At 36.9% G+C, this 26239-nt stretch overlaps 1 protein-coding gene and 1 pseudogene across 1 annotated transcript; one reads left to right on the top strand and one right to left on the bottom strand.

Annotated features, from left to right (window-relative positions):
• Positions 1-1444: 1444 nt before the first annotated feature.
• On the bottom strand, positions 1445-2386 carry LOC124989365 (olfactory receptor 12D3). The gene has a single exon (XM_047559244.1). The coding sequence runs from the start codon at positions 2384-2386 to the stop codon at positions 1445-1447; it is 942 nt and encodes a 313-aa protein (XP_047415200.1).
• An 8523-nt stretch (positions 2387-10909) lies between these two features.
• Positions 10910-25183, top strand: LOC124989364 (uncharacterized; annotated as a pseudogene).
• Positions 25184-26239: the final 1056 nt, after the last annotated feature.

The following is a 26239-nucleotide window of genomic DNA, read 5'->3' as shown; positions in this document are numbered from 1 at the left end:
CCTGTTGAATTAGCTGATATCAACTTTCAGCTCATCTACTCTTGATACAGAACAACCAGTCAATATTCATAGTGGTTTACATAGAACTTTTCCCATGATCAGTTTGTCATTAGCATAAACCATGTAGGTCAAAATTCCCTGACTGTCATTCCAACTTTGTGGTGGCCTGCTACAATAATTTCATCCATTTTTGTCTGACAGATATTCTGCTAATCACATCTCTAAGGAAATACAGTGTTTCTCTCCACCAACAAATAGCTATGGCCAGTGGGCCAGTATCATCATATGATCAGAATCACATATGGTTTAAAATTGTAGAAGAATTAAGATAGCTTAAGGATGTGGGGGAGTGCATTCATAGGTGTACATGTGTCTGTGTAAGAGAGGACAGACTGTAATGACTTCGGATGCCAACTACTTGAATTTATACCAAATTTCACAGGTCGTGGGCACAGTCCTCCAAAAGACTGTCCTCATTCCAGGTATCATCTGTAGGTTTCAGGGTCAGAAGTGGTCATCCTAACCCATGGACATCTGGCTACAAATTTGGAGGTCTCTAGCACACCCTTAGGTGACTCAGAGGACTCAGGAAAGTGATACACTTATGACTACAGTTTTATCACAGAAAAGAATACATAGTCAAAGGGGGAGACACATCAGGCAAGCTGTTAGGGTCCCAAACACAAATCTCCTGCCTTGCCAAGGTGCATTACCCTTCTGGCACTCTGGTGCTCAAAAATATGGACCATACTGCCAACGAAGAAGCATGCCTGAACTTTAGTGTCAAGTTTCTACTTAGGTTTTCTTACATAGCTGTAATTGATTGGATTATTGACCATGTAGCTAAACTCAATCTCTAGCCTCCCTCCTCCCCTCATGAAGGTCAGGATACTATCACCACGATTCAAAGGCCCAAATCTCCAACCACATGGTTAATCATTCAGGCATGATCAACCCCCATCCTGAAGCTATCCTGGGGCCCACCACAAATCACAATATGAGCATAAACAAATATGATCCAAGTGGCTCACAAATAACAAAGGCACTTCTGCCACTTGGAAAGTTCCTAGGGTTTTAGAAGCTCCATACCAGGAACCCGGGACAAAGACCAGATAAGATCTTTATTATGCATCAGGTACCACTCTCATTCTTCCCTATTCATCCTACTTTCTTTTAGTTCTCCATAGCTCTTAATTACCCTGATAATGTGTACTTATGGATTTGTATATTATATGCCCACACCACACTAAAGGTTAACTTTCATGAGATTGTGGAATTTGGTTTGTTCTTTCCTATATTTGTTGAACTTACTACACTGCCTGAGATGATACATGCTCAAAATTTCTAAGAGAAAAATCAAAATCAAAAAACAATCATTTATTATAGTAAAGTCATGAAAGCCTTGATGTAAATCAGATATAAGTCTCATTAAGACCCCTTGGGGCTACTGGCAGTCTTTAAAGAGCTTCCTCCTGAAGATTTTCTTCAGAGCCAACATCACTTCCTTATTCCTAAGTGTGTATATCAGTGGATTCAGCACTGGGGTGACTGCACTGTATATGACAGCCACTGTCCTGTCCTCGCTCATGGACGTGACTGAGGCAGGACGAATGTATGTAAAGCCCACAGGACCATAGAAGAGACACACCACCATAAAATGGGAGGCACAAGTGGACAAAGCCTTATGGAGTGTCCTGCAGGACCTGTTCTTCAACAGAAGGAAGCCAATAATGTAGAAGTAAGAGAGGAGAGTAAGGAAGAAAGCTCCCATGGAAATGCTCCCTGTGACAGCAGAAAGAAGCCATTGGTTGAGTTCTGTGTTACTGCAGGCCAGTTCCAGGAGAGGTTTCACGTCACAGAAGAAGTGATTGAGTTTCAGGGAATGGCAAAAGTTCAGGCGTGCAGTCAGGACGGAATGCATCAGAGCATAGAAGAAGCTAATGAGCCAGGCCACAGCTGCCAACAGGACACACAGCTGGGGTTTCATGATGACGGTGTAGCGAAGTGGGTTGCAGATGGCCACAAAACGGTCAAAGGCCATCACTGCCAGTAAGATGGCCTCTGTACTTCCCAGAAAGTGGAAGAAGTGTAGCTGGGCAATACAGCCTAGGAAAGATATGGCCCTGCGAGTGGAGAGGAGGTTCATAAGCACCTTGGGCAGTGTCACCGAAGAATAACCAAGATCCAGACAAGAAAGGTTTCCCAAAAAGAAATACATAGGGGAGTGAAGTTTGGGTTCCAGAATCACAATCATTAATATAGCTCCATTTCCAACCAAATTTATCAGGTAAATAATTAAGAATATCACAAAGAAGACAGGCTGCAGCTCCTGAACACTGGTCAGGCTGAGTAAAAGAAATTCATCCACCGTAGTGACATTCTCCATCACTTTGGGGAGCAAATGAGAAAATAATTAAAACTGTGGGACTTAAGTTAAGCAAGTTTACTATTTGGATTAGTCTAGGGATGAACTACAGTATCAGTAATGTTTAAGAATAGCAAAGGCCTGGGGATGTAGCTCAGTGGTAGAGTATTTGCTTAGCAGGCTAGAGATCCTAGGTTCCATCCCCAGCGCTGGAAAAAAATAGTAAAGCTGGTTTATTTACAACAAAATTAAGCAAGGTCAACATACCTAGTGTATCCATAAAATCCATTAGACTAATAAAAGCAACATATTACAAACAGATCAGATATGGATAAAGGGAACGTTTTACATATGTAGGACCTTAATAACCTCAAGTATAGCATTAGAATTAAGAGTTTAGATATATTTTAAACATACAAAGGAAATAGCTGTTCAACTTGTGATTGCAGGTTCTGACAGTAATATAAATGTAGTTTAGTGGAAATTTCTCCACTTCTAAGGTGAAAAACGTCACAGGAGATAGACACATCTTCCTGACAACCTAAACCTTCAGTGAAACTAAGAGACATAAAAACCCACAAAATTCAAATATTGTGTAAATAGAAGGCAAAAAAATCGCAGAATTTGCATCACTAGCCATACGTGGCAGCGCAGCAGTGATGTCGTGGGTGTAGTAGAGAAAACATCAAAATACTGAGAGGTTCTAGCAGCAGAAACACTTTGAAAATGCCTCCAATTTTTTAGCCCAGAAGGAAAGAACCCCACAATGAGTGGAAATTTCTGCTGGGAGTGAAGAGAAACTGTCAAGAAAAAGACAAGGAACAGCATAAACACTGAAGGAGATGGAGAGAAAAGACACAGTAAATACAACACCAAAGGAAACTGCCATTTGTAAAAGAAAATAATCACCCCTGACCCCACAGAAAAAGAAACCACTGAACTCAGGAATTGGAAAAGCTACCTAGTACCCTATCCTCACATACTAAAATTCCCTTGCTAATAATTGATCCAGAATAGCACAGTTCATTGTAATTTTCCAACAAGATACTTCAAAATTTAACAACAAAGAAAAACTAGTCAAATCCACAGTCATAATGAGATGTTTTACCATACCTTTCTCTATACTTGATGGAAAAGTCAGCCAAAGAGTTCGTAAGGATGTAAAAATCTGAACAACAGAATTTACAGATTTGGTTAACATACATAGAACAATAAATTCAACAAAAAAAGAATTCACAGGATTGTCAACAGCACCTTCAATACTTACAAAATCAAACATAGACTGAGACTTAAAAAGGAAAAAAATCTTTGAAAAGTTCTTTGACTATGATGGAATCAGAAAATAATAATAAAAATAAATACATTTGATATATATCTTTTTAATGCGAATGTTAACACACATCAAGGGGGGAGACTAGGAGCTCAGTGTATTATGGGAATAGGAAAGGCAGTAGAATGAATCAGACACAACTTTACTATGCTAATACATAAATACACCACAGTGAATCTCAACATCATGTACACCCACAAGATTGGGATCCTAATTAGAATAAGATACACTCCATGTTTGTATAAATAAGTCAGAGTATACTCTGCACTCTTGCATATCAAAAAAGAACAAATAAAATTTTTAAAAGAACATATTTTTAAAAGATATATGTTTGAGGTGGATAACATGCTAATTACCCTGATTTGATCATTATACAATGTATAGATATATCAAAATATCAGTGTACCCCATAAACAAATACAAATTATGTGCAAATTAAAATAAAATACGACTTTTATAAAATTCTAAATTTTCATTTTACTAAGCTAAATGAATGAGTACTAGAAACAAACATAAAGGGAGTAGGATAAAAATAATGAAAATAATGATAGGGATTATTAAAATAGAAAATAAAAGTGCAATAGAGAAAATTCAACAAAGCTAAAACAGCTATTTGAAAATATTATGAAAGTGATAAACTCAGTAAGATGCACATTGCCAAATTAAAAGATAATATGATGCACACTATCAATGTCAAAAATTGTAAGATGTCATTACAAACAACTTTTTGCCAATGAATTTAATAAATTTAGGTGAAATTTATGCATTATCACAATCCAAAAATGATTTACAAAAGCTTTGAGTAAAAGAAACATTTGATTAGTTTGATACCTGTGTAGAAAACTGAAGTTGTTATTTAAAATCTTTCCAAAAAGCAAACACCAGGTCCAGATTTTGCTAGTGAATTCCAACAAATAGGGAAGAAACAATCACAATTTACACAAATTTCTTTAAAGAAAGAAAAAGGGAGCACTTCTTGATTTCCTCTACAAGGAAAGAATAGTTGACTAACACTTGAGAAAGTACCAAGATGGAAAACTGCAGACTAACTACTCTGGTTCATGAATATAAATGCAAAAACTCAAAATTCATATATGCATATACACATGAATAAAAACATGTGTACATACCCATACACACACACAAAAAAAATATTCACAAATACTCATATGATTAGTGACAAAGGCACTGCAGTGACAAAAAGATAATTTTTCCATAAACAGTGCTGGGTTCATCAGGTACTCTTACAGAAAGACGCGCTCTCATGAATATAATAGAAAAAAAATGATCAGTGAAATATAGCAGCTGCCAGGTGCCTCGCCCCACCAAAAAGAGACCCCGCCACACACACCATAATTGTAACATAAAATTAAGCGTCTTTGTCAGCAAGATTTTACAAAGAGTGTCAACAGGGATTCACAGGATTTCTGCAGAGAGCTCAATTTGGTTTGTAGCTTCCTCTTTCTTGTAAAAGCTAGGTATGCAACAAACTTGTTGCTGGGCAAATACCATCTCTGCTTTTCTTGGCATAAGCTTGGGAAACCTCTGTATAGCCTAAGAATATAGGACAAAGAGTAAATGTTATGTACCCACCCATTGTCATGTAAACACCCCACTGAGTATAAATCTAAAAGAATTTCCATACCTGGAGTCCAGAGATTTTTTAGGCATTTGCCCCTCTAGACCACAGCTGCTTAAATAAATGTGCCTCCTGATAATTCCTCAGGTGTCTAACTTAATCTATCCTACATCAATATTAACAAACAGAATGCAGTGTATTAAAACAACTTACAGCTGGGCACATTGGCACATGCCTATATACCCAGCACTTGGGAGGTTGAGATGGGGGACGACTTGGGTCTAGAAGTTTGAGATCAACCTGTGCAGCATAGCAATAACATGCCTCGAAAATGAAAAAAAGGAACACACACACACACACACACAAGTCATATGGTATTTATTTCAGTATACAAAGCTAGTTCAACTTTTGAAAAGCAATCAATGTAATATATCAATAGAATAAAATTAAAATCTTGGTAGTTGAGTCATAAAAATCATTTGACAAAATACAATACTCAATCATGATACAAACATAAAAATGTAACCTCTCAGCCAGAGAATGAAGAAAATTATGTGGACTTGGTAAAGGTCATCTATGAAAATCGTCCAGCTGAATGCTTCCCCCTAAAATAAGGAATGAGGAAAGAATGTGTGATCTCATCACTCCTTTTTAGCATAGTTATGGAAGTTTTAGCAAATGTAGTAAGGCAAGAAAATAAAATAAAAGGCATATGTACTGAAAAAGAAAAAATAAAAAGGCACTTATTTTTGGATTACATCATTCTCCACAAAGAAAACCCCAAGGAATCTACACAAAAATTCCTCTAAAATAAATGTGTTCAGCAACATAATAGGCTACAAAATGAACACACAAAATTCAATCTCATTTTTATTTACTATGAACATGAAAAAATTAAAATTAAAAACAATTCACTTTATAATCACTCAAAAAATTGAAATATCTAGGTGTAAATTTCATAACACATGTACAGAAATTGCATGCTAAAACTTCAAAAGGCCAATGAAAGAAATCAAAAATTTATTTCAAAAAATAACATGCTGTGTTCATGGATTGAAAGATTTGAAATGGATTGAAGACATCAATTCTCACTCTCAATGATATATCCCAATTCCAAACTGAGATACAGGTTTAATATAATTTCTATCAAAACCCCAGAAATATTTTTGTAGAGATTCATAGAACTATTCTAAAATTCATATGGAAAAAGAAAAGAGCTAGAAGAACCAAAATAGTTTTGAAAAAGAATAAAGTGAAGTAAATCTTTTTACTCATTATCAAAGCTTATTATCAAAGCTTATTATTCAGTTAGTTATCAAGATTGTGTGTTATGAAAAAGGGATGATCAATGGCACAGAACAAAGAACCCAGAAGTAGGTACACACAAATATACCCAATTTTTGACAAATGTACAAAGTAATTCAACATTTGTCTTTTAAACAAATGGTGCCAAATCAATTGAATATCAAGAGAAAAAAGAAAAATCATACTCAAATTTCACATCATATATAAATTTTAACAAAAATGGATCTTGGATTTACGTGTTAAATATGAAACCATAAATTTCTTTAAGACAGAAGAAAATCTTCAGGACCTAGAGCTAGGTATAAAATTCTTAAACTCTATACCAAAAGCATGACTCTTAAAGAGAAAATTTTAAACAATGACTTCACCCCTCCCCACCAAAAAAAAAAAAAAAAAAGGATTGCTCTGCAAAAGACTCCACTAAAAGAATGGAAAGAGACAAGTTGCAGACTGGAGAAAATATTTCCAAATCACATACTTGATAGAACTCTCAGAACCCAACAGTATAAAAACAAAAAGTCCAAAAAAAAATCAGTAAAACATATGAACAAACACAAACACAAAACGTTATACAGATAGCAGACTCACACATGAAAAGGTGTTCAACATTGTTTTTTCATTAGCACAATGCAAATTAATATCATGGAACATATCACAACACATCTATCAAGTGGCTAAAATAAAAATAGTGACAACACCAAGTGATTGCAAGGATGAAAATAAACTGGATCACAAATTTAACATTAGCCAGGATGTACATGTTCAGCCCTGTGAAAAATCTGTCAGTTTCTTATTACATTAAATATGAACCTATCATGTGACCCAACAATTGCACACCTGACCATTTTTCCCAAACATATATTCCCACAAAAACTTGTGTTTATAGAATTTTTATTAATAATATTCAAAAGCTGAAAATAGCCCCAATGTCCTTGAATGAATAAATTATTAAGCGATCAGTCTGTGATACATCATATTATATTTAAAAAAAAGGAAAGAACAATTTCACTAAACCTCCAGGAATTTGCTTAATTTTTAAAAGTTGCTTCTAAAAAGTTATATACTGTATGGATCCTCTTATATAGCACTTTTGAATTAACAAAATTTCAAAAATGGAGAATCCACTAGTAGCTGCATAGGGTTAGAGAAGGCAGTGTAAGAAGGGGCAAGAGAGAAATGAGCAGAGCTATAGAAGGGTAACACAAGAGATCCTTGGGGTTGGAGGAGCTGTTTTGACTGCATGAAATAAAACATGAAATAAAATTGTGAAGAAGTAATCACATACACCACATGTGCATACAAGAAAAACTGAGGAAACTGTTCAGTTGATAAATTTCATCAGTGTCAGTATCTATCAGTATCAATATTTTGGTTGTAATATTGTGCTATAACTTGTTAACATTGGGAGGAACTGAGTAAAGGGAACACATCATCTTAGATATCTTTTCTTACAACAATTTCTGTTAAAATAGTAAATCATATTTTTGCAAAGATCAAAATGTTTTAAAGCAAATTATATTTGCTTGTGGACAGTTAAATAAGAATTTCCTGTAGTGACAGTTTATACTCTTTATATGAAAGGTACTTGTAAGGGTACAGCTACATAAAAGAAAATTTTGAATTATTTTCTTTGGATTACAATTTGCCTGCATATATTCTTTAACATATTGAAAATTACATATGTATCAATATTTAATTGAGTATTTTAATTATAAAATATCAAAAAGACTCAAAATATCCAAACTAGAGGACTAAGTCAATTAGTGTGTCTCTAAAAGGGAATAAAATAAAAAGGTTTGAGTACATACATGAACACTTCTACACACAAAAAACAGTATACAAACCATAACTACAGAAACACAGGAAAAGTACAAATCATATATATACATGTTCTATATATGTATGTAAATAGACACATATACAGACACACACGTTACATATTGTGACATATATGGTTACATATTATGAATTCCAAGATGACTTCTTAAATGACAAAAGCAAGATGCAGTGTAATATTTTGAATGTACTTGAAATTTTCACTTAAATTTTTCTTCTGTAGGCATATGTTACCTAAATGTACCAAAAGAAACTGATTGACAATTGTCTGTGGGAAGAGAAACCAGTTGGCAAGTGGACAAAAATAGAAGGAATAGAATGTACTTCCTTAGTATAGTTTGAATATTAACATAATTAATAGTATATATTAACTAAATTTTAAGGAAACATTAAACCCAGTCCTGAAGCAATAGCAAATAGTAAGATCCTCATGTGATTTTGAACTAGTGACTTTGATAACATAATTGCATGTTCATCTTATTCTGAGTATTAAGTTAATCTTGGCTATACAGACACTAAGAGAGAGAGATCTACCCAAACTTTACTCTGAGTTCCGGACTTATTTCTCTAATTTCATATTTGGTTCTCCATTTGAATGCTTCTGTGAATTATGCAAATAAATATGTCTAAAAGAAACTTATTTCCTCTCCAAGCATGCTCCTCCTACAATGTTCCTCAATTTATTCTAATAAGAGCCTTCTGTTTAAACCAGAAATTTGAAGCTCATATTGATTTTTTTCCCTTCACCTCCAGCCTGCATTTTAAATCAGTCATCAAATCCTGTATATCACTGAAATGTTACTCAAATTCATTTCTCTCCTCAACCACACTGCCACAACCCTGGGCCAAGCTGTAATTGCCTTTCAATGTAACTACTGTAGGGAATCCTTTATTTAGTAACCTTACAATTACTTTTCTGCTCCACTTCCACACCATCTTTGCAGTATAACAAGATTCATTCTTTAATGGGTGTGTTATAATATAACTTCTCTATTTGGATCACTTTAATATTAATCAAATCCAAAAGATGAATAAAAAATATCAGAAAATCAAAAGTTTTCCCAGTTAATGACTTGTGCCATGAACCCTCCTGTCATTACGCTCTAATTTTCACAACCTAAATTCAAAAGAGGCTCCCCAGTTACTCTCACTCACCCATTCCTGTGATCCCAACTTCCTCCTGTGAGAAAATTTTTACTCCAATATCATTGTTTCTCTTTAGTGTAGGCCATTTTGGCCTGTACTTCTTTGTATATGTAACTTAGAATAAATATAACCTTCCTTTCAAAAGAGTTATCTAGAAATCTGAGATGTATTTATTGTCTACTTGCAAAAAATAGAGATAGCTCAGGATGTTCACTCTCTTATATTCACACTTATTACTAACACTTACATCTTAGTATTTCATATTGAATCTCATCTCTTATTCTGGGCAGAGGAAAAATAGGCTGAATCCTCTTAAAAGTTCCTAGTAGCACCTTGAGCATTAACATCTTGGGATTTTCTCTCCAAGGATTTATTTTCTCTATATTTCTCTTCACATAACTCTTAATTTATTCCCTTCATTTTTTCTGCTTGTAAAAGTAATTACATTGATTTTTTAAAATAATAATAAATTGGGGGCAGAGCCCTCTTAGTCATGAGGGAAAAAATAGTGATTATAAAAGAAAAAGAAGACACAGCCTCTATCCTTGAGAAATCTAACATATAGTGAATGCAAAATTTGTTATAACTCAGAGCAAGATTATGAAAACTTACAATGATGAATTATAAACTGAAATCTAAAGACATAGAAAAAGGAAAGATATTGATAAGTCTGTGATCCAACAGGGAAAAACAAATAGTAGAGATGAATTTGGTTAATTTACATGTAGGAACTAGTGTTTATGTAGACTCTTGACAGAAGCAATTTTAAATAAGGAGTTTACTGAAATAGTCTAACAACCTAACTACAGTCACTATTTGTAGTGTTGATTAATATTACCTCTGATTGCAAATAGAAAAATAATGTTTCCTGAACACTAGGTCAATTCAACAACCAGTAAAATCACCTATATGATTTATTAGAATTACTATCAAAGTTTTTGTTTCAACACTAGTCTTTTTTCCAGCATCTAAAGCTGCTTTTCTTGCCTTATTCTTTCACTTATTGTAGTAAGTACAGGGTGGCTGAAGAATAAATTTTGTCCGTAAACTCAAATTTTCTCGTGATTTTAAAACCATTCCTCACTGTTGGTTCTTCCAGAACGTGTATGAAGTTGCAAGAATAGCCAAGTGTTCTCACTCCTCTTCCATCTTTCTTGTCATTACTTCCCCTTTTGTGCTACTTTGGCACTTTGGTACTACTTTTGTATGACTTTCATTTTCCAATCCATCTACTGAATTATTCATTTACAAAATTAATTTTTTTTATTTCCAAGAACTCTTTAAATACATGGTTGTAAGTCTATTCCTACTTCACAAACACCATATCATTTTACACATTTTAGACATTATGGAGAACAGCAGTAGCAGACCTTCTAGGTCTCCAGATCTCAGCTTTCATGATCCCATGAACTTGTCCTCACAGCAGTTAGCTCAGTAGTGACTTTATGCCTATTTTTTTGTAATTTCTGCTAAATTTGCATCTCCCTCAAAACAGTACGAGTGTCATACTGCCAGAATTTTACTTTTGTTCCTCATGGTATCCTCAATGCCTAATAGACTGCATGATTCATCAGAGGCCTTAAAACCTACACTGGATGATGGGCCATAAGTTTGGTTTGGCAGTGAAGTGACACTGCCCTTGACATCCTCCTTAGCTCTGACCCTGGTGACCTCCTCTCATCCAACATTGTGGGACATTGAAACATGCCTGCATGGGGTGCAGAGTCCTACCTGTAACCTGATGGACTGAGAATCAGTGGATGACAAGCCAACAAGGCCCCTGAGAGAAAACCTCCTGGTCCCATCCCAGCCTGACATCCTCTTTAACATCCTCTCTGAGTCCCTTTCCCTTTCAGTACAAAGGATCACATACATGGTTCTGCTTGAGCACTACATTTGACTGAGTAAAATACATGGTATGCCTGAGACATAATTAAATCCGCTATTCATAGCTACAATCATTACATTGATTGTTGCATTTAGATTGTTCCCATTCTTTTCCTTTTATAAAACACAATTTAAAAAAACATCCTTGAATATATATTTTTAAAAATATGTGTGATTACATGTTTAGCTTAAATGCCTAAAAGAAAATTCTGCATCAAAATGGAAGTATTTGAATTGTTGAGATGTTTTATAAAAGTTCCCTTCAGAAATTTTGTACCCTCATACTTCAGTCCCTTCAAATTTTTTGTCAATGTGTTTTCCCTACCCTCAGTTTCCCAATATTTAATAATCTTCTCTGGTGGAGTCTGTGGTAACATTTTTAAAATGTATTTTTTAGTAATTAGTGAATGTGTCAAAACAGAAAGTCTCATCATTTACTTACAGCTTTGCCAAGCTGACAGATTAAATTTTAGTTCCATTTCCAGTTTCACATCTCATATTTTTTTACTTTTCTTACCAATATATTTATTTGTCATTTGCATTTATTGTTTTCCAAATTGCTGTCTAATATTCTTTATTTTGAAACTGGCATTATGCATTGTTTTTTGATTCAAAAAAATTTGAATTTAAGAAAGAAGAAAATGCAACTTCTGGAATTTGGAAATTGGTCTGACACAGCTAGGCCTTGTTATTACAAGCTGTCCTGGTGTCAGATATAAACCATATCACAAAACAACATCAGACAAGGTCATCCTGCAACTCCAATAAAACAAGACGAAAAATAACAACAAAAGACAAGTACATAACTTTTTCTAAGCACATGAAAAAACAAGGCACTGTGCAAATCACAAAATACCAAACATCTCCCTGTATCAGTGAATATGAATGACAACTGCTTTTTTACCAGTTTCAGCTTTATCCTTGCTCTGATATGTACACATTATGAGTAAGACTGACTGAAACGCTTCATCAAAGAATTGACAGCACCCAATCTAGAAGGAACCCCCTAGTTCCTTAACTCTTCCCCATATCATCCAAAGCCCCATTCAGAATTCTGTTTTTTCTGACACCTTCCTGCAAAGATAGCCCATGGCTCCCCAGGGTGTGCATTCTCTTTTGCTACAATGAGAAACAAACCCAAAACAAACCCAAGTTTGTAGCACAACTACAGTGTGTGCTGGGTGCTTTTAGCCAAAGGACATTAACAAGTACTATCCTTTTCTCTGTAAAAAATTTTATGTCTTTGATCATGGGCATGCATTTATGTATTTGTGGGTATGTAGTTGACATAAAGATGTTTTAATTTTCTTTGTGGTTTTTCATCTTCAGCTCATAGTAAAGATGAAAACTCCACAGTTATAAAAATTGCAAGTCTGTTTCCCTCCAGTTAGAGATGATAAGGAGAGTCCAATTGAGAAAGAAAAACAAATATTTTTAAATTTGAGAGGAAGCTTGGAGTGGAGGTGGGAATGGGAGACATAAAGTGTTCTAAGGTTTAAACCCCTTTGCTTATAATTTTAAGGTATGTCTCTAGGGCCTACAGGATTTTTTTTTTTTTTTTTAGGATATTTTATATATGTCTTCCTTAACAAATACTTTCTCTTTTGCCAAGTGAAAACTTATGTGCATTCTTATCCAGGTTAAAAATAATAACAATAATATCAAGTGTCCCAATGAGATATAGACCAGGATTACCCCTGATAATGGGCATTTTTGAAAATTTCGGACCTTGAAGTGATAACCTTTTTAAAAGCCACATAGACAAACCTATGATTTTCAATTGCTCGAGTGCTACAACGAGAGCGAAGGCAGTAAGTGTCCACTGACCCGGGCAGCAGGTCACAACTTCTTGTCATCCCCCATCAACGTGCACTAGCTGCCCGAATCTCCGGGTCCAGGGTTCACCCTGCAGCTGTGAGACCCTCTCATCTTAACCTGGGAAGAGCTGGGCATTCTGTCAGGTTTCATGTTAAGTTTCCGTGATAAAAGGTCTGACCAAGGACCGAGCAGGACTGACCAAGGACCCAGAGGGGCTGGGTGGACCGGGCTGATCGTGGAGCAGGGCCACACTCTCACACCATCCGGAGGATGTATGGTTGCGATGTGGGACCGAAAGGGCACTTCTTGCGTGGGTAAGAGCGACACGCCTACGATGGCGTGGATTACATCGCCCTGAACCAGGTCCTGCGCTCCTGGACTGCGGTGGACACCACGGCTCAGATCACCAAGCGCAAGTGGGAGGCAACAGGTGAAGCGGAGTATCAGAGAGCCTACCTGGAGGGCATCAGAGAGCCTACCTGGAGAGCACATGCGTGGAGAGGTTCCACAAACATTGGAGATTGGGAAGGAAACGCTGCAGCGCACAGGTATGAAGGGCTGCAGGGTGCCTCCAGATATCCCGTAGTTCTCCCCCACTTCCTTCCTACAGGGAAGGGAGGAAAATACCAACTACGCTTCTATAACTCTCCCCTGGGATCCAGAGAAGGATGAGCCTTCCTGGATTTCCAGATGGTGTACCAGAGAGTAACTGACAGCCCACCTTTCTCTTAATTGCAGTCAAGAGATCCAGTCTCTCCAGGTCTAGAGGCGAAAACAATCCTTAAAATAAGTGATTAGCAATTTTCTTTGACTCTGGCAACAACAGCCTCAGACATCACAGGATGACTTTCAGGCTTTGTTCTCTGCCCTACCCAATGTTTTTGGAGGTCTGTCTCCAGCTTTTCCACATCCCTCAGCCTCTGTTCAGGTAAAAGTCTGAACTCTTTCTCAGAGACATGAGAGCTCTGAACTTGAACTGTTTCCTGTTGATTCTAGAATTTACCAAGGAATAAGAATTCCTGAGTCCAGTGTGGTGTCTGAGTTTTCCACTCCCTCCCCACCCTAATTGTACTGTCCACTCTCAGGATGGTCACATGATCATGATCATTGTGGGCCTTGGGAGGTAATGCAAAATGTCCAAATTTCCTAGATCTTGCTTTTAGACCCTCCAAAAAACATGTCACCCACTACCCCATCTCTGACCATGAGGTCACCCTGAGGTTCTGGGCCCTGAGCTTCTACCCTGCTGAGATCACTCTGACCTAGCAATGGGATAGAGAGGACCAAATCAGGACAGTGGAGCTTGTGGAGACCAGGTCTGCTGGGGATGGAAACTTCCAGAAGTGAACAGCTGTGGTGGTGCCCTTCTGGAAAGGAATAGAGACATACTCACCATGTGCAGCATGAGGGGCTACCTAAGCCCCTCACCCTGAGATGGGGTAAGGAGGGGATGGGTACAGAGAGCCTACTATCAGGGAGAGCAGGAGGCATTCTGGAGTCCTTCTTCATAATCAGGCCTGAAACTGGGGCATCAGGAACCCTCACCTTCCCTTCCTTTTCCAGAGAAGTCTTCCCATCACCATCACAGTAATTGTCACTGGCCTGATTCTTCTTGTGTGATGGGCTGACAGATCTGGCTCCATGAGAATGTTATAGGCCAGACTATAAGGGAAAAAACTAAATAGACTCCATTTTGCTCTGAGACTCCATGTTATGTAGGAAATAAGTTTCTCCTATGGGAGCACCCTGCCTCTGTGCCCATCATCAGTTACTTCGTGTGACATGTTTAATAATATACAATGGCAACTCCTATGTAGTAAAGAATTGCTCTCTTTTGATCCCTATTGCTCCTAAACAATGTACCATGTAAACAGTAATTGTGTGGATGTTAGCAACCATTCTTTAGTTTGTACCTAGGTAAGGGTCATTTTGACCCACTTCCACCTCTGTCGATGATCTCATGATGTTAGTTTGTAATTTTGAATCATAGCAACAGACACTTATGATTGATGTGATTTTTGGTATAAGAACCTCTACAACCCTGTGGTCGGGGCTGTTCTCCCAATAGCCATTTTTTGGGGCATTGTGTGAGACAGTCAGCTGGCCGGCTTAATAAAGACTCTTAAATTTGGACTTCTCAGTGGTGATCGGTCTGTTCTTAAGTTGCACCCCATAACACTTGGAGTTGTGTTTTCTGGTGTTGTAATGCAGAGAAAGAAGGGCTCAGGTAGGGAAAGCTTGTGGTCTGAGCTTCTTTACCACCGGGGAATTTCAAGTCCCAGGTAGTTTTCCTTGCCTTTACAGAAGAGTTTGGCCCACAAACCTCAAAGACACAATTCTGAAGGCCATAATCTCAAATGTTTAAATCACAGAGGATCAAAATTTCCCAAAATTAGGGGCTGGGGTTATAGCTTAGTAGCGGAGCACTTGCCTAGCACTGGGTTCAATTCTCAGCACCATATATTTACAAATAAAATAAAGGTTCATTGACAATTTAATAAAATATATTTCTTTAAAATTCCCCAAAATTAAAATCACAAAAACATAATTCTGGAAAAACAATTTTAAAAATTTATTAAAAGACATGTATTAAAAGAAAGGAAGTTTGGTAAAGTAGAGGAGGGGAAAGAGGAGGAGAGAAAAAAGGGAAAGAGGATTGAAATCAAATCCCTTGCATGTATAATTGTCAAAATGAACCCAAATACTATGTATAATTATAATGCTCTAATAAAAAAGATATTTATTTACATTTTTAAAGGGGAATTTGAGAAAGATAAAAATATGACAGAGCAGTTCAGAAACCACTTTACACTACAAAGTAGGCAATGACATACATATTTTTACACACAAAACACTCAGACATTCCAATGACAGTCAAACAGGTATAACAATTATGAGCAAATAGATCATATTCATAAAGAAGTAGGTCAACAATCAAAATGTATAACCATATGTCACTATTATTGGTAATTGGTTTCACCCACCTTTATACCTAGTCAACTGAAAAACTATGACAGACAATCTAAGCCTTTGACAAGATGAGTCAAAATTTACAATGGATTCCCACCAAATATGTGGTCACCAAGCTGGGCATGGTGGCACATGTCTCTAATCCCATTGACTCCAGGAGCTGAGAGGAGGAGCACAAGTTTGAGGCCAGCCTCAGCAATTTAGGAAAGGCCTAAGCAACTTAAGGGGACTGTGCCTCAAACTTTGAGAAAAAGACTGGGGATATAGCTCAGTGGGCAAAGTACCCCTGAGTTAAATCCCCAGTACAAAAAAAAAAAAAAAAGTGCTCTGTCCAAGCACACGTAACTAAATTTACAACAAAATCCTGAGTAGAAGCCAGGATCTGTCAATACCTGTACGTCCTAATCCAAATATACAGTCACCAAAAGGGCCAAGACCTTGAGAAATTTGACTTTTACCAGATGCAGACATAAAAAAAAGGACATTTCTTCGTTTATTGAGTTTCAGTGTTTTTACATACATACATAATGCTTACACACAAAGCCAACATTCTGATAATGTACATAGTCAAATTTGCAAAAAAAAAATACATAAAATGAATTAGAATCCTCTGAAAGTCTTTACACAATTTCCTCCATTATTAGAAATGAAATGAAGATGAAATACAAAGCAATGAATTTTTAAAATGATACTGCCAATTCTAAATAGCAGGAAGAAAACTAAGAAGAAAAACTTAAAATATGAAAAAGTGTGGGCAATTCATAGATGTATGGGAGACTTTCATAATCCTTAAGTATATTCTGACATCTTGCATCATAAGCAATAGCCCATTATTGTCTTTTAGTGCATGAATCTCCTAGAGGAATATTCATTCATTTTTCTGTGTGGCACTACTCTTTTTTAAGTGCTTCTATGATTTTATATACACTAACATGAACTTTACCAATTAAGTATTCCCATCTGCCATGCTTTGCTTCTGTGTTGTTTTGGTTGTAAAATCTGTTTCACATGCACTCATACACAGACCACAAATTGGGCAGAAGCAGAAGTAATCCTGGTGATAGAATTAGCAACACCATTGCACAAGTGTCTTTTTACCCTATCATGCACATAGCTACTTTCAAATTAATCAGTAACTTCAACTGACTTCTTCAGACAAATGCAGTTTGAATTCATTAAAACCTCTAGGAATTTCATCAGCTGGAAGGAATACCAATGCAGATAAATGATGCCTTTTTAAACAAGTTTTCATAGTTGCTGTATTGTGCGGACAGTGCTTTTCCCAAAATTTCAACTTTCTACCCCTCTTATGTAACCTTTTTATTTTTTACACATGGAAATTGTGGTTGTTGGAATTTCAGCTTTCAGGATTTAGACACTTGGGATTCGAACCTTTTAGGATTGTGATTTTTGAAAATAGACTTTAGATATATGTATCTTTCGGGATTTCAACATTCAAGTTTGTGTCATTCAGGACTGTGTCTTTGTAAATGTGGCATAGACTGGGAAACACCATCCACTCACAGGTGCTTACTCAGCCTGGAGCCATTTGCTGACATTGTTGTAAAGCATATGTGAACATGAAGGATGTTTATCACCTTGGTGACGTGGTGATAGGAACTGATTTTTAGAGGTCAGCGTTTAGAGGCAAGTTCCCTGCTGGGGACAGACCTCCAGGAGGGCAGTTGGTCCAGTGCCTGCACATCTCTCCTGTTTCCTGATCCTGCCCTTGGTCTGCAGTCACAGGTCTGGAAACCCCTTTTTAAGATTTGCAGGCTTCTTTAGACCCTCATGAGCCTACTTCCTCCCTGGCCTCTTACAGGTTATTTTCTTTTCCCAGGTAGACAAGAGAGGAGCTACACTCAGTCTGCCTGTAAGTGTGGAGGTAATCCTTGATACCCTGAGTATCAAGTATAGATGGGAGCCCATGAAGGAGCTCCCAACCCCATAATCCCTTCTTTATCAGTGTGTCATGGGTCCTATGACCCAGTCCTGCTTTGTTCTACTCCAGACAGAGATCACATCCAAGGATCTGATGTGACTCTCACAGCTTCTAAAAGTGAGACCCTGGATGTCCTGAAGTGGGAGAGGAGGGCTCCTGCGGTATGGGGAACCACTGGATTTGGACATTTTAAGAATGTGATGATCTGTTCAGAGTGTCACCATTCACTGTGACTAATATGAATTTATACATGCTTGTTTCCTTTTGTAAGTGTGAAACCACTTCCTTATGTGGGACTGAGCAATATAGGATTTGTTCAGGTGACTTCCTCTCTATGTGACTTCAAGTTATCCTGACTTTTCTTTCTACAACTGGCATCTGAATATGTCTATGTATCTGTGTTTCTATCAGCATAATGTGAGGGAATGAGGAGACAAGCCCATTCCTGAGCACCGAAACCTCCTGGCCATACTGGCCTGAGTTCTCTTCCCCAATCAACATTCCTGTTCTAACAGAGCAGGGCTGGGAGGTCCCCATGCCTGGTGTTTGAAAATATTTCTAAATAAAAAATTTAAAAGTTTAATCAGAAGCTTATGATCATAACTTTTTATACGATCTGATTGTCTCTACATTGTCCATATTTTCTGGTTGTTTAATAATCATGTTAAATGTATTTGTCAATCTGTTGTTCTTAAGTTTTGCTGTTGTTCTATGGTGAACTACCCATCAGTCATGCTTCTCTTTTTTGCCACTTAGGTTTAAAAGTTGCTTTCCTTTGTCCTTTTTGCATTTGCTGTGCTTTCAAAATCTTGAGAACATTTTCTCTCGGGGATGCAGAAATTCTTCTCCTCATTTCCATACATGGTCAATGCAGTTTTCTTTTGAGAAAGTCCAAATAATGCTGATTTTGGTTTGCCTTAATTTAATTTTTATAAAATGATCATTTCATTTTAACTTTAGACAGAATCATAATGAATATGCTAAATTCTACATTATGCCCTGAGGAATATGGGCTATAAAATGCATATACCACTATGGCATGAGTTCTTTCAACTCCGAAGACTTTTCAAAAGTTTCACTAGATCCTTAGACCAAAGTCTAATTTAATTATCCTTTGGTAAGTACTATGTCATACTCTATACCATACTCTTTGCATCTTTTCTCCGTTTTATTGGTACATTTTAATTATACATAGTGGTGGGATTTGTTGTTACATATTTGTACATGCACACAATGAGGTATGCAACAGTATAATATGATCAGTTTCATTCCCTAGTACCTTCCCTTTCCCTCTCCTCCTCCCTTCCCTTGGACTCTTTCCTGTGTTCTTCTGGTCTCCCTTCTATTTTCATGAGATCCTCCACCATTCCCCCATCCTAGCTTCCACATATGAGAGAAAACATTAGTCCGTTGACTTTCTGAGTTTAATGTATTTCACTTAGCATAATGATCTCCAGTTCCATCCACTTACCAGCAAATGTCATAATTTCATTCCTCTTTATGACCAATAAAACTCCATGGTGTATGTATGCCATGTTTTCTTTATTCATTTGTTGTTGATGGACACCTAGGTTGGTTTCATAATTTGGCTGTCCTTCACTTCTTTAAATATGTAACCCATATCACATCTTCTTTAAGGAGTGTTTTATAAATAGTCATGCCTCATGTATTATGATACTTCTCCACTTCTTAAGATAGCTTAAAACACCAGAAAGCTTACATATACAGTCAAATACAGAAAATAAGGTGGAAACAACTTACTTTTTTAGAGGTATAAAGAATTCATTTTACATGGTATTAAACTTGGAACACAGAACAGAACACACATTCATAAATAAATAAGTACAAGAGTTTTAAATTTTGTGTCATTTCCAGGTTAAAAATAAATTGTGACACAAAGAATAATATGAATAGGAGGGGAAAAGATCAAATAAACAAGATGGAAAAAAGGGTGAAGAGGGAGAAAGCAAAACAGGAAAGAAACAGAAGCATGACTGATGGCTACTTCACTGTAGGACAACAGCAAAACTTAAGAACAACAGATTGACAAATACATTTAACTTGACTATTAAACAACCAGACAATATAGACAATGTAGAGATAATCACATCATATAAAAAGCTATAATCATAAGCTTCTGATTAAACGTTTAAATTTTTTATTTAGAAATATTTTCAAACACCAGGCACAATGTCACACACCTATAATTCCAGCTAGTTGGAAGACCAAGGCAAAAGGATTGCAAGTTTGAGGCCAGCCTTTGCAATTTAGTGAGACCCAGTATTGAAATAAAATTTAAAAAATTTTCCATACTTACAGAAATATTTCAAGAATGGAAATACAGAAAACATCTACTTACCCTTTACACAAACTGATCTGTTGTGAACATTTTGCCTGATTTGTTTTATCATTCAACTTAAATTTTAATTCTTAGAGTTTTATTACTAATGCTGGCAAGAAGAAACCACATAGAATTAGTAAACCAAATAATTTTCTAATATTATTTATCAAATCTAGAAAAAGCAAACATTATATTTCAAGGGAAATGAAATTTTAAGGGAGCTACTTTTTCCTCCCACACCTCTCAGGGCCTTTCTGATATCATTTTTCCTCAAAGTGTAAATTATGGAATTTAGGGTGGGGGTAGCAATACTTGTATAATACTGAGATCAGTCTGTCTTTTGCCAATGAACTAGATGAAATGGGCCACTTATATGTGAAGATGGAGCTGCTATAATAGAGAAAGAAAAGAACCAGTTGGAAGGCACATGTAGTAAAGGTCTTTTGCCTCCCCTCCAAAGAGCAGAGTCTCAAGATAGTAGAGATCGTGTAAAGGTAGGAAAGGAACCCACCCAATGAAGACTCCAATGAAGGGTAACACTTACTCACTGACAGATGTATCTCCACAAGCAAGATCAGCAAAGGGGGAATGTCATGAAAGAAATAATTTGTTGCCACAGGAGGTCAAATAAAATATCAGTACTGTGTGTAACAGAGTTGAGAAAACCACTAACCCAGCACAAGGATGCTAACTGGCTATACATGGCTGTGTTCATGCTAACTGAATACCTTAAGGGTATACAGATCACAAAGCAACTGTCATATACCATTGCTGCCAGAGAAAGACACTGTACCCACAAAGAAATGGAATGCAAAAAGTTGAGTTACATACCCCCATGGAAGTCAAGAAAAGCTAAATTCTTCAGGAAAAAAAATGCATGGGTGTATATAATCAAGTATCAGATAATGATGTCAAAATAATAAAGATATTTTCTCCCAGGAAACAGAGATAGATCATAAGGAAAATGGTGAAGAGTAAAGATTGTAAATCATTTTGGTTGGAGAATCCCAAGAGCATGAATTCAGACAGAGCTATGTGGTTTTCTTCTTCCATGGTGTTTTCTCTCGGGAAAAGAAGAAGGAGAAGGAGGAGAAAGGAGAAAGGAAAAGAAGAAATATATATTGCAGTATTAAAAGTAACATAATCATTGTCTATATTAGGCTAAATAGTAGGACTCTTACAATCCACGACAAATCATGGTGGTGCCCAACAACCATTACATTTCAGACTCTTCTACCTGATAGCTGTGTGAGCAATTTAACTTGTGACATTATTTAATATCAGTTTATCCATCAACTTACTAGCTGTTAATAAGTGACTAAGTTATCAAACTCCTCCTCCCTAAGTGAAAATAACAATATCTTTCTCACTGGGAAATTGTGAGTGTCAAATGAAGTCATGTGTTTAGTGATTAATATTGTAGATAGGAAATAATAACAAAATGGTTGATGTTGTTATTATTATTATTTCATATATTTGGTCTTGGTCTGCCCTCTGAAACCATAAATAAAGTTTGTTCCCTCTTCTACATAAAAGATTTTACTACATGAAATATTTTCTATGATTTTTAATTTAATTTGTTCTAATTAGTTGTACATGACAACAGAATGCATTTATACATTTTGATAGCTCATACATAAATAGAGTATAATATCATTTTTCTGATTATATATATTGCAGGATCCAATCACTCATGCAGTCATACATGTACATGAAGTGATAATGTCTATTTCACTCTACTATCATTCCTTCCCCCATACCCCTTTCCCTTCTGTGTCTTCCATTTTGTACCATTGGTCTACATGTGTGTTTTGGTGCCAATACCATGCTGTTTTTATTACTATAGTTCTGTAGTATAGTTTGAGGTCTAGTATTGTGATGCCTCCTGATTCACTTCTCTTGCTAAGGGTGGTTTGGCTATTCTGGGTCTCTTATTTAATTAATTTTGACTTGAAGTCCACTTTATCTGATATGAGGATGAAAACCCCTGCTTATTTATGTAATTCATATGAGTGATATGTTTTTTCCCATCCTTTCACCTTCAGTCTGTGGATATCTTTGCCTATGAGGTGAGTCTCTTGGAGATAGCATATTGTTGTGTCTTCGTTTTTAATCCAATCTGCCAGTCTGTCTTTTGATCAATGAGCTTAGTCCATTAATATCCAAGGTTTTTACTGAGATATGACTTGTATTCCCAGTTATTTTGGTATATTTCTGGCTTTTAATTTGATTTTGTTTCTCTTTTGACTATTTCTTTTGTGTAGTTCCTCTCTTTGCTGGTTTTCACTTTTTTTTTTTTTCACTTCATCCTCGTGGAATATTTTGTTGTGAATTATTTTAACTTTTGTTAATAAAGGAATGTTTTTACTTTATCTTCAAATATGAAACAATTTTGCTGGATATAAAATTCTTGATTGGCATTCATTTTCTTTCAGAGTTTGAAATATGTTGTTCCATGACCTCCTAGCTTTGAGGGTCTGGGTTGAGAAATCAGTTGAGATCCGAACTGATTTTCCTCTATATGTAATTTGCTTTTTTTCTCTCATGGTCTTTAAGGTTTTATTCTTATTCTGTGTTTTAGTCATTTTCATTATAATGTGTCTTGGTGTGGGTCTGCTGTAGTTTTGTACATTTGGGGTCCTGTATTTGATTTTCCATTCATTCTTTGTGTTTGGGAAATTTTCTGATATTATGTCATTGAAAAAGTTGTGCATTCGTTTGGTTTATATGTGTTCTTTCTTCTATTCCAATAACACTAAAATTTGGTCTTTTCATGTTATCCCATGATTCTTGGATGTTTTGTCCATAAATTCTTACCATCTTTTCTGCATGGTCAACTTTATTTTCAATATTAAATATTTTGTCTTCATTGTCTGAGGTTCTGCTTCCAAATGGTCTAGTCTGTTGGTGATACTTTCCATTGAATTTATAATTTGATTTATTGATTCCTTCATTTCAAGGATTTCTGCTTGTTTTTTTTTTTCATAATTTCTAACTCTTTATTGAAGTGATCTTTCACTTCCTGTACTTTCTCTTTGATTTCATTCTTTATACCATCCTTTTCTTTACAGATCAGATTAACTATGTACATTCTAAACTCCTTCTTGAACATTTCATCAATTGTATTGGCAGTGGCTTCTCTTATTGGGGTATCTTTCTTTGTGGTATTTTGATCCCTTGTTTTTTCATGTTGCTTGTGTGTTTTCCTATCTAGTTGTATGGATCTGAGGCAATACAGATTCCACCCTGAAGACATATATTATCACTGAAAATTTTCAATATCCCGCCTTTAAAAGGGAGAACAATATCAACACCCAGTGCAAACAATACACAGCCTCAAATCTAATATCTCCCAGCAAGGTGTCTGTTGCCCTCTCGCTATAAACAGCAATGATGAGTTCAATCACTGTCCAAAATAAAAACAGAAAATTTGCCAAATGGATTTACAATCTCAAATAGTGGACAAAGAAAGAACAGAAATGGTGCAGGACATGGTGTTCATAAGGGAGAAATAGAGAAGCCAGAAGCAAAAATCCACAGGAAGCATGGAAGAGGAACCAACAGAGATTGACTGTTATGTGGAGACAAGGTATAAAGGAAATTTAGGAAGACAAACAAGTGAGAAGAAGAATACATTTAAAGAGAAAAAAAAATAAAATATACGAATAAACATAATATACAGAATTGCAAAACACCATGCATATATCACTGTCTTCAACAAACTGATGCACAAAAACACCCTGCTCAAATGTGGTGGAGAGAGATGCCAGAGCAGAAAAAATAAAAATAAAATAAATCTCAGTGGAAAATTAAACAACTATCTCTGCAGCGTCCAAAAACTTCTCAGCCCTGTCTCTGACTTCCCACAAGACTGCCTGGCCCAGACAGGCCCTGGCAGACCCAGTTACTATCTCTTCACTCTGGGTCTCACATGCACTGGGTTCAGCCACGTTGCAGTCCCAAGATCTCAATGCCACTGGAATTTGGAGAGAGACCACTAGGGATGAGGAATCCTGAAAGATAATAACTAGATGACAGCAACCAGCACTCCCAGGAGGAAGGCCCCAATTGTAGCCAAACCTGTAGATACCCCAACACTAACCTCCAAGGTCCTGGTCAGTGTCCCCAGACAGGGGCAGTTATGCCCCAAGATAACAGTGGCAGCAAACCCACTGGCACCCCAAACAAACCCCAGGCTCTGGATGGCATCTCAAAATGAATGCCGCGTGTACAACCAAACCTGGAGTCTCCCTGGCAGTGGACCTCTGGTCAGTGGCGGAAGTGGTTGTTGCAGGAGTCCGTGTCAGTAGGCAGGGCATCAGCAGCAGCAACTGCAGACATCGGTGGCGTTGGCAGCAGGTGGGGGGACTGCAGCATCAGTGGCCTCAGTGGCAGCTGTGGCTGCAGCTGTAACAGCACCCAGAGAGGAGACCGCCAGGGGACATCCAGGGAGCGTCAGCGGCTTTGACGGCAGTGGTGTCAGCGGTAGCAGCAGCAGGGCAGCAGTGCAGATGGCAGCTGAGCGTCCCAGGCAACAGTTAAGAGCAGCAGACCTCCAGGCGACAACTGCGACAGCGTCAACAGCAGCAGCAGCTCTCAGAGAAAAGACCCCCGGGCCTCTTCAGCAGCAGCCTCAGAGGCAGCCGCGCCCCGCCCCCCAGTGAAGACCTGCGGGAGACTGCAGCGTCTGCGGCGCCATCTGCGCAGCCCTGTATGAAACTCTGATTCTCCAAACTAAATAGATCCATTTTATTTCTTTGGTTCTCATATGATATGGATTTGATAATTGTCATTTATGCCAAAGCATGTCAACATACTCTACCATCCAATGGAATTTTTACCATTCATTGTCAATGACAATGAAAGAACGGTCCCTTATTTTTAAAATTCAAAAAACTGAGCAGATGAAGAAAATATTTTAGAAAGCAAACATCTTTCCTATAACTAAAAAGTAGTATACCAAAGAAAGCTACACAGTTTATACATATGACTGATCCACAACCCAGAACCAGGACAGACACCTTTAATACCTCCTATATGTAGGGCTCCATAACATCCTTAATTTCCTTTTTTCCTAACCATTCTGTACTGATTTTCTAAGACTACAGTTGAAGGAAATAATAAATCTAAAAAATAAATCAGGAGAAGGAAAAGGAGGTGCACTCACCTGTAATAGAAAAGAGAACATAGGAAAGGAGGGGAGTGGGAAAAAGAAAGAGAGCAGAATTAATCTGACATAACTTTCCTGTGTACATATATGAATATGCCACAGAGAATCTCACCATAGTGTACATCCACAATAAATTAATTTAAAAATTAACTGGAGGTAAATGGTCAAAAGATGAACAAAAGGGGTGGGAGGAGGAAGGGGAAGGAGAGGTGCCAGGAACTGAATTAGAATAAGATATATTACATGCTTTTATAATTACGTCAAAATGGATTTTAAGTTTTGGTGTCATGTTTTAATTTTAGCCAAAGGAAGAGAACAACCAAGAATAAACAAACAAAAAAAGAAAAGAAAAGAAAAAACCAGAAGTTTTCATTTCTCTTGGATGAAGAAGATTCGAGAATGAATTTTTAAAAGGCCTTCCATCAAGCACAGTGGCACATTCCTGAAAGCCCAATGGTTTGGGAGGCTGAGTCAGGAGAATCACGAGCTCAACGTCGGCCTCAGCAACTTAGTGAGGCCGTAAGCAACTTAATGAGACCCTGTCTGTAAA

The sequence above is a fragment of the Sciurus carolinensis genome, chromosome 7, assembly GCF_902686445.1.
Source record: "Sciurus carolinensis chromosome 7, mSciCar1.2, whole genome shotgun sequence".
Classification (NCBI taxonomy): domain Eukaryota; kingdom Metazoa; phylum Chordata; class Mammalia; order Rodentia; family Sciuridae; genus Sciurus; species Sciurus carolinensis.
This window is presented reverse-complemented; position numbering and strand designations above follow the sequence as displayed.

What these genes read in the sequence shown, in the direction of transcription:
- LOC124989365 (XM_047559244.1), bottom strand. Translation starts at nt 2,386, where the DNA reads ATGGAGAATGTCACTACGGTGGATGAATTTCTTTTACTCAGCCTGACC.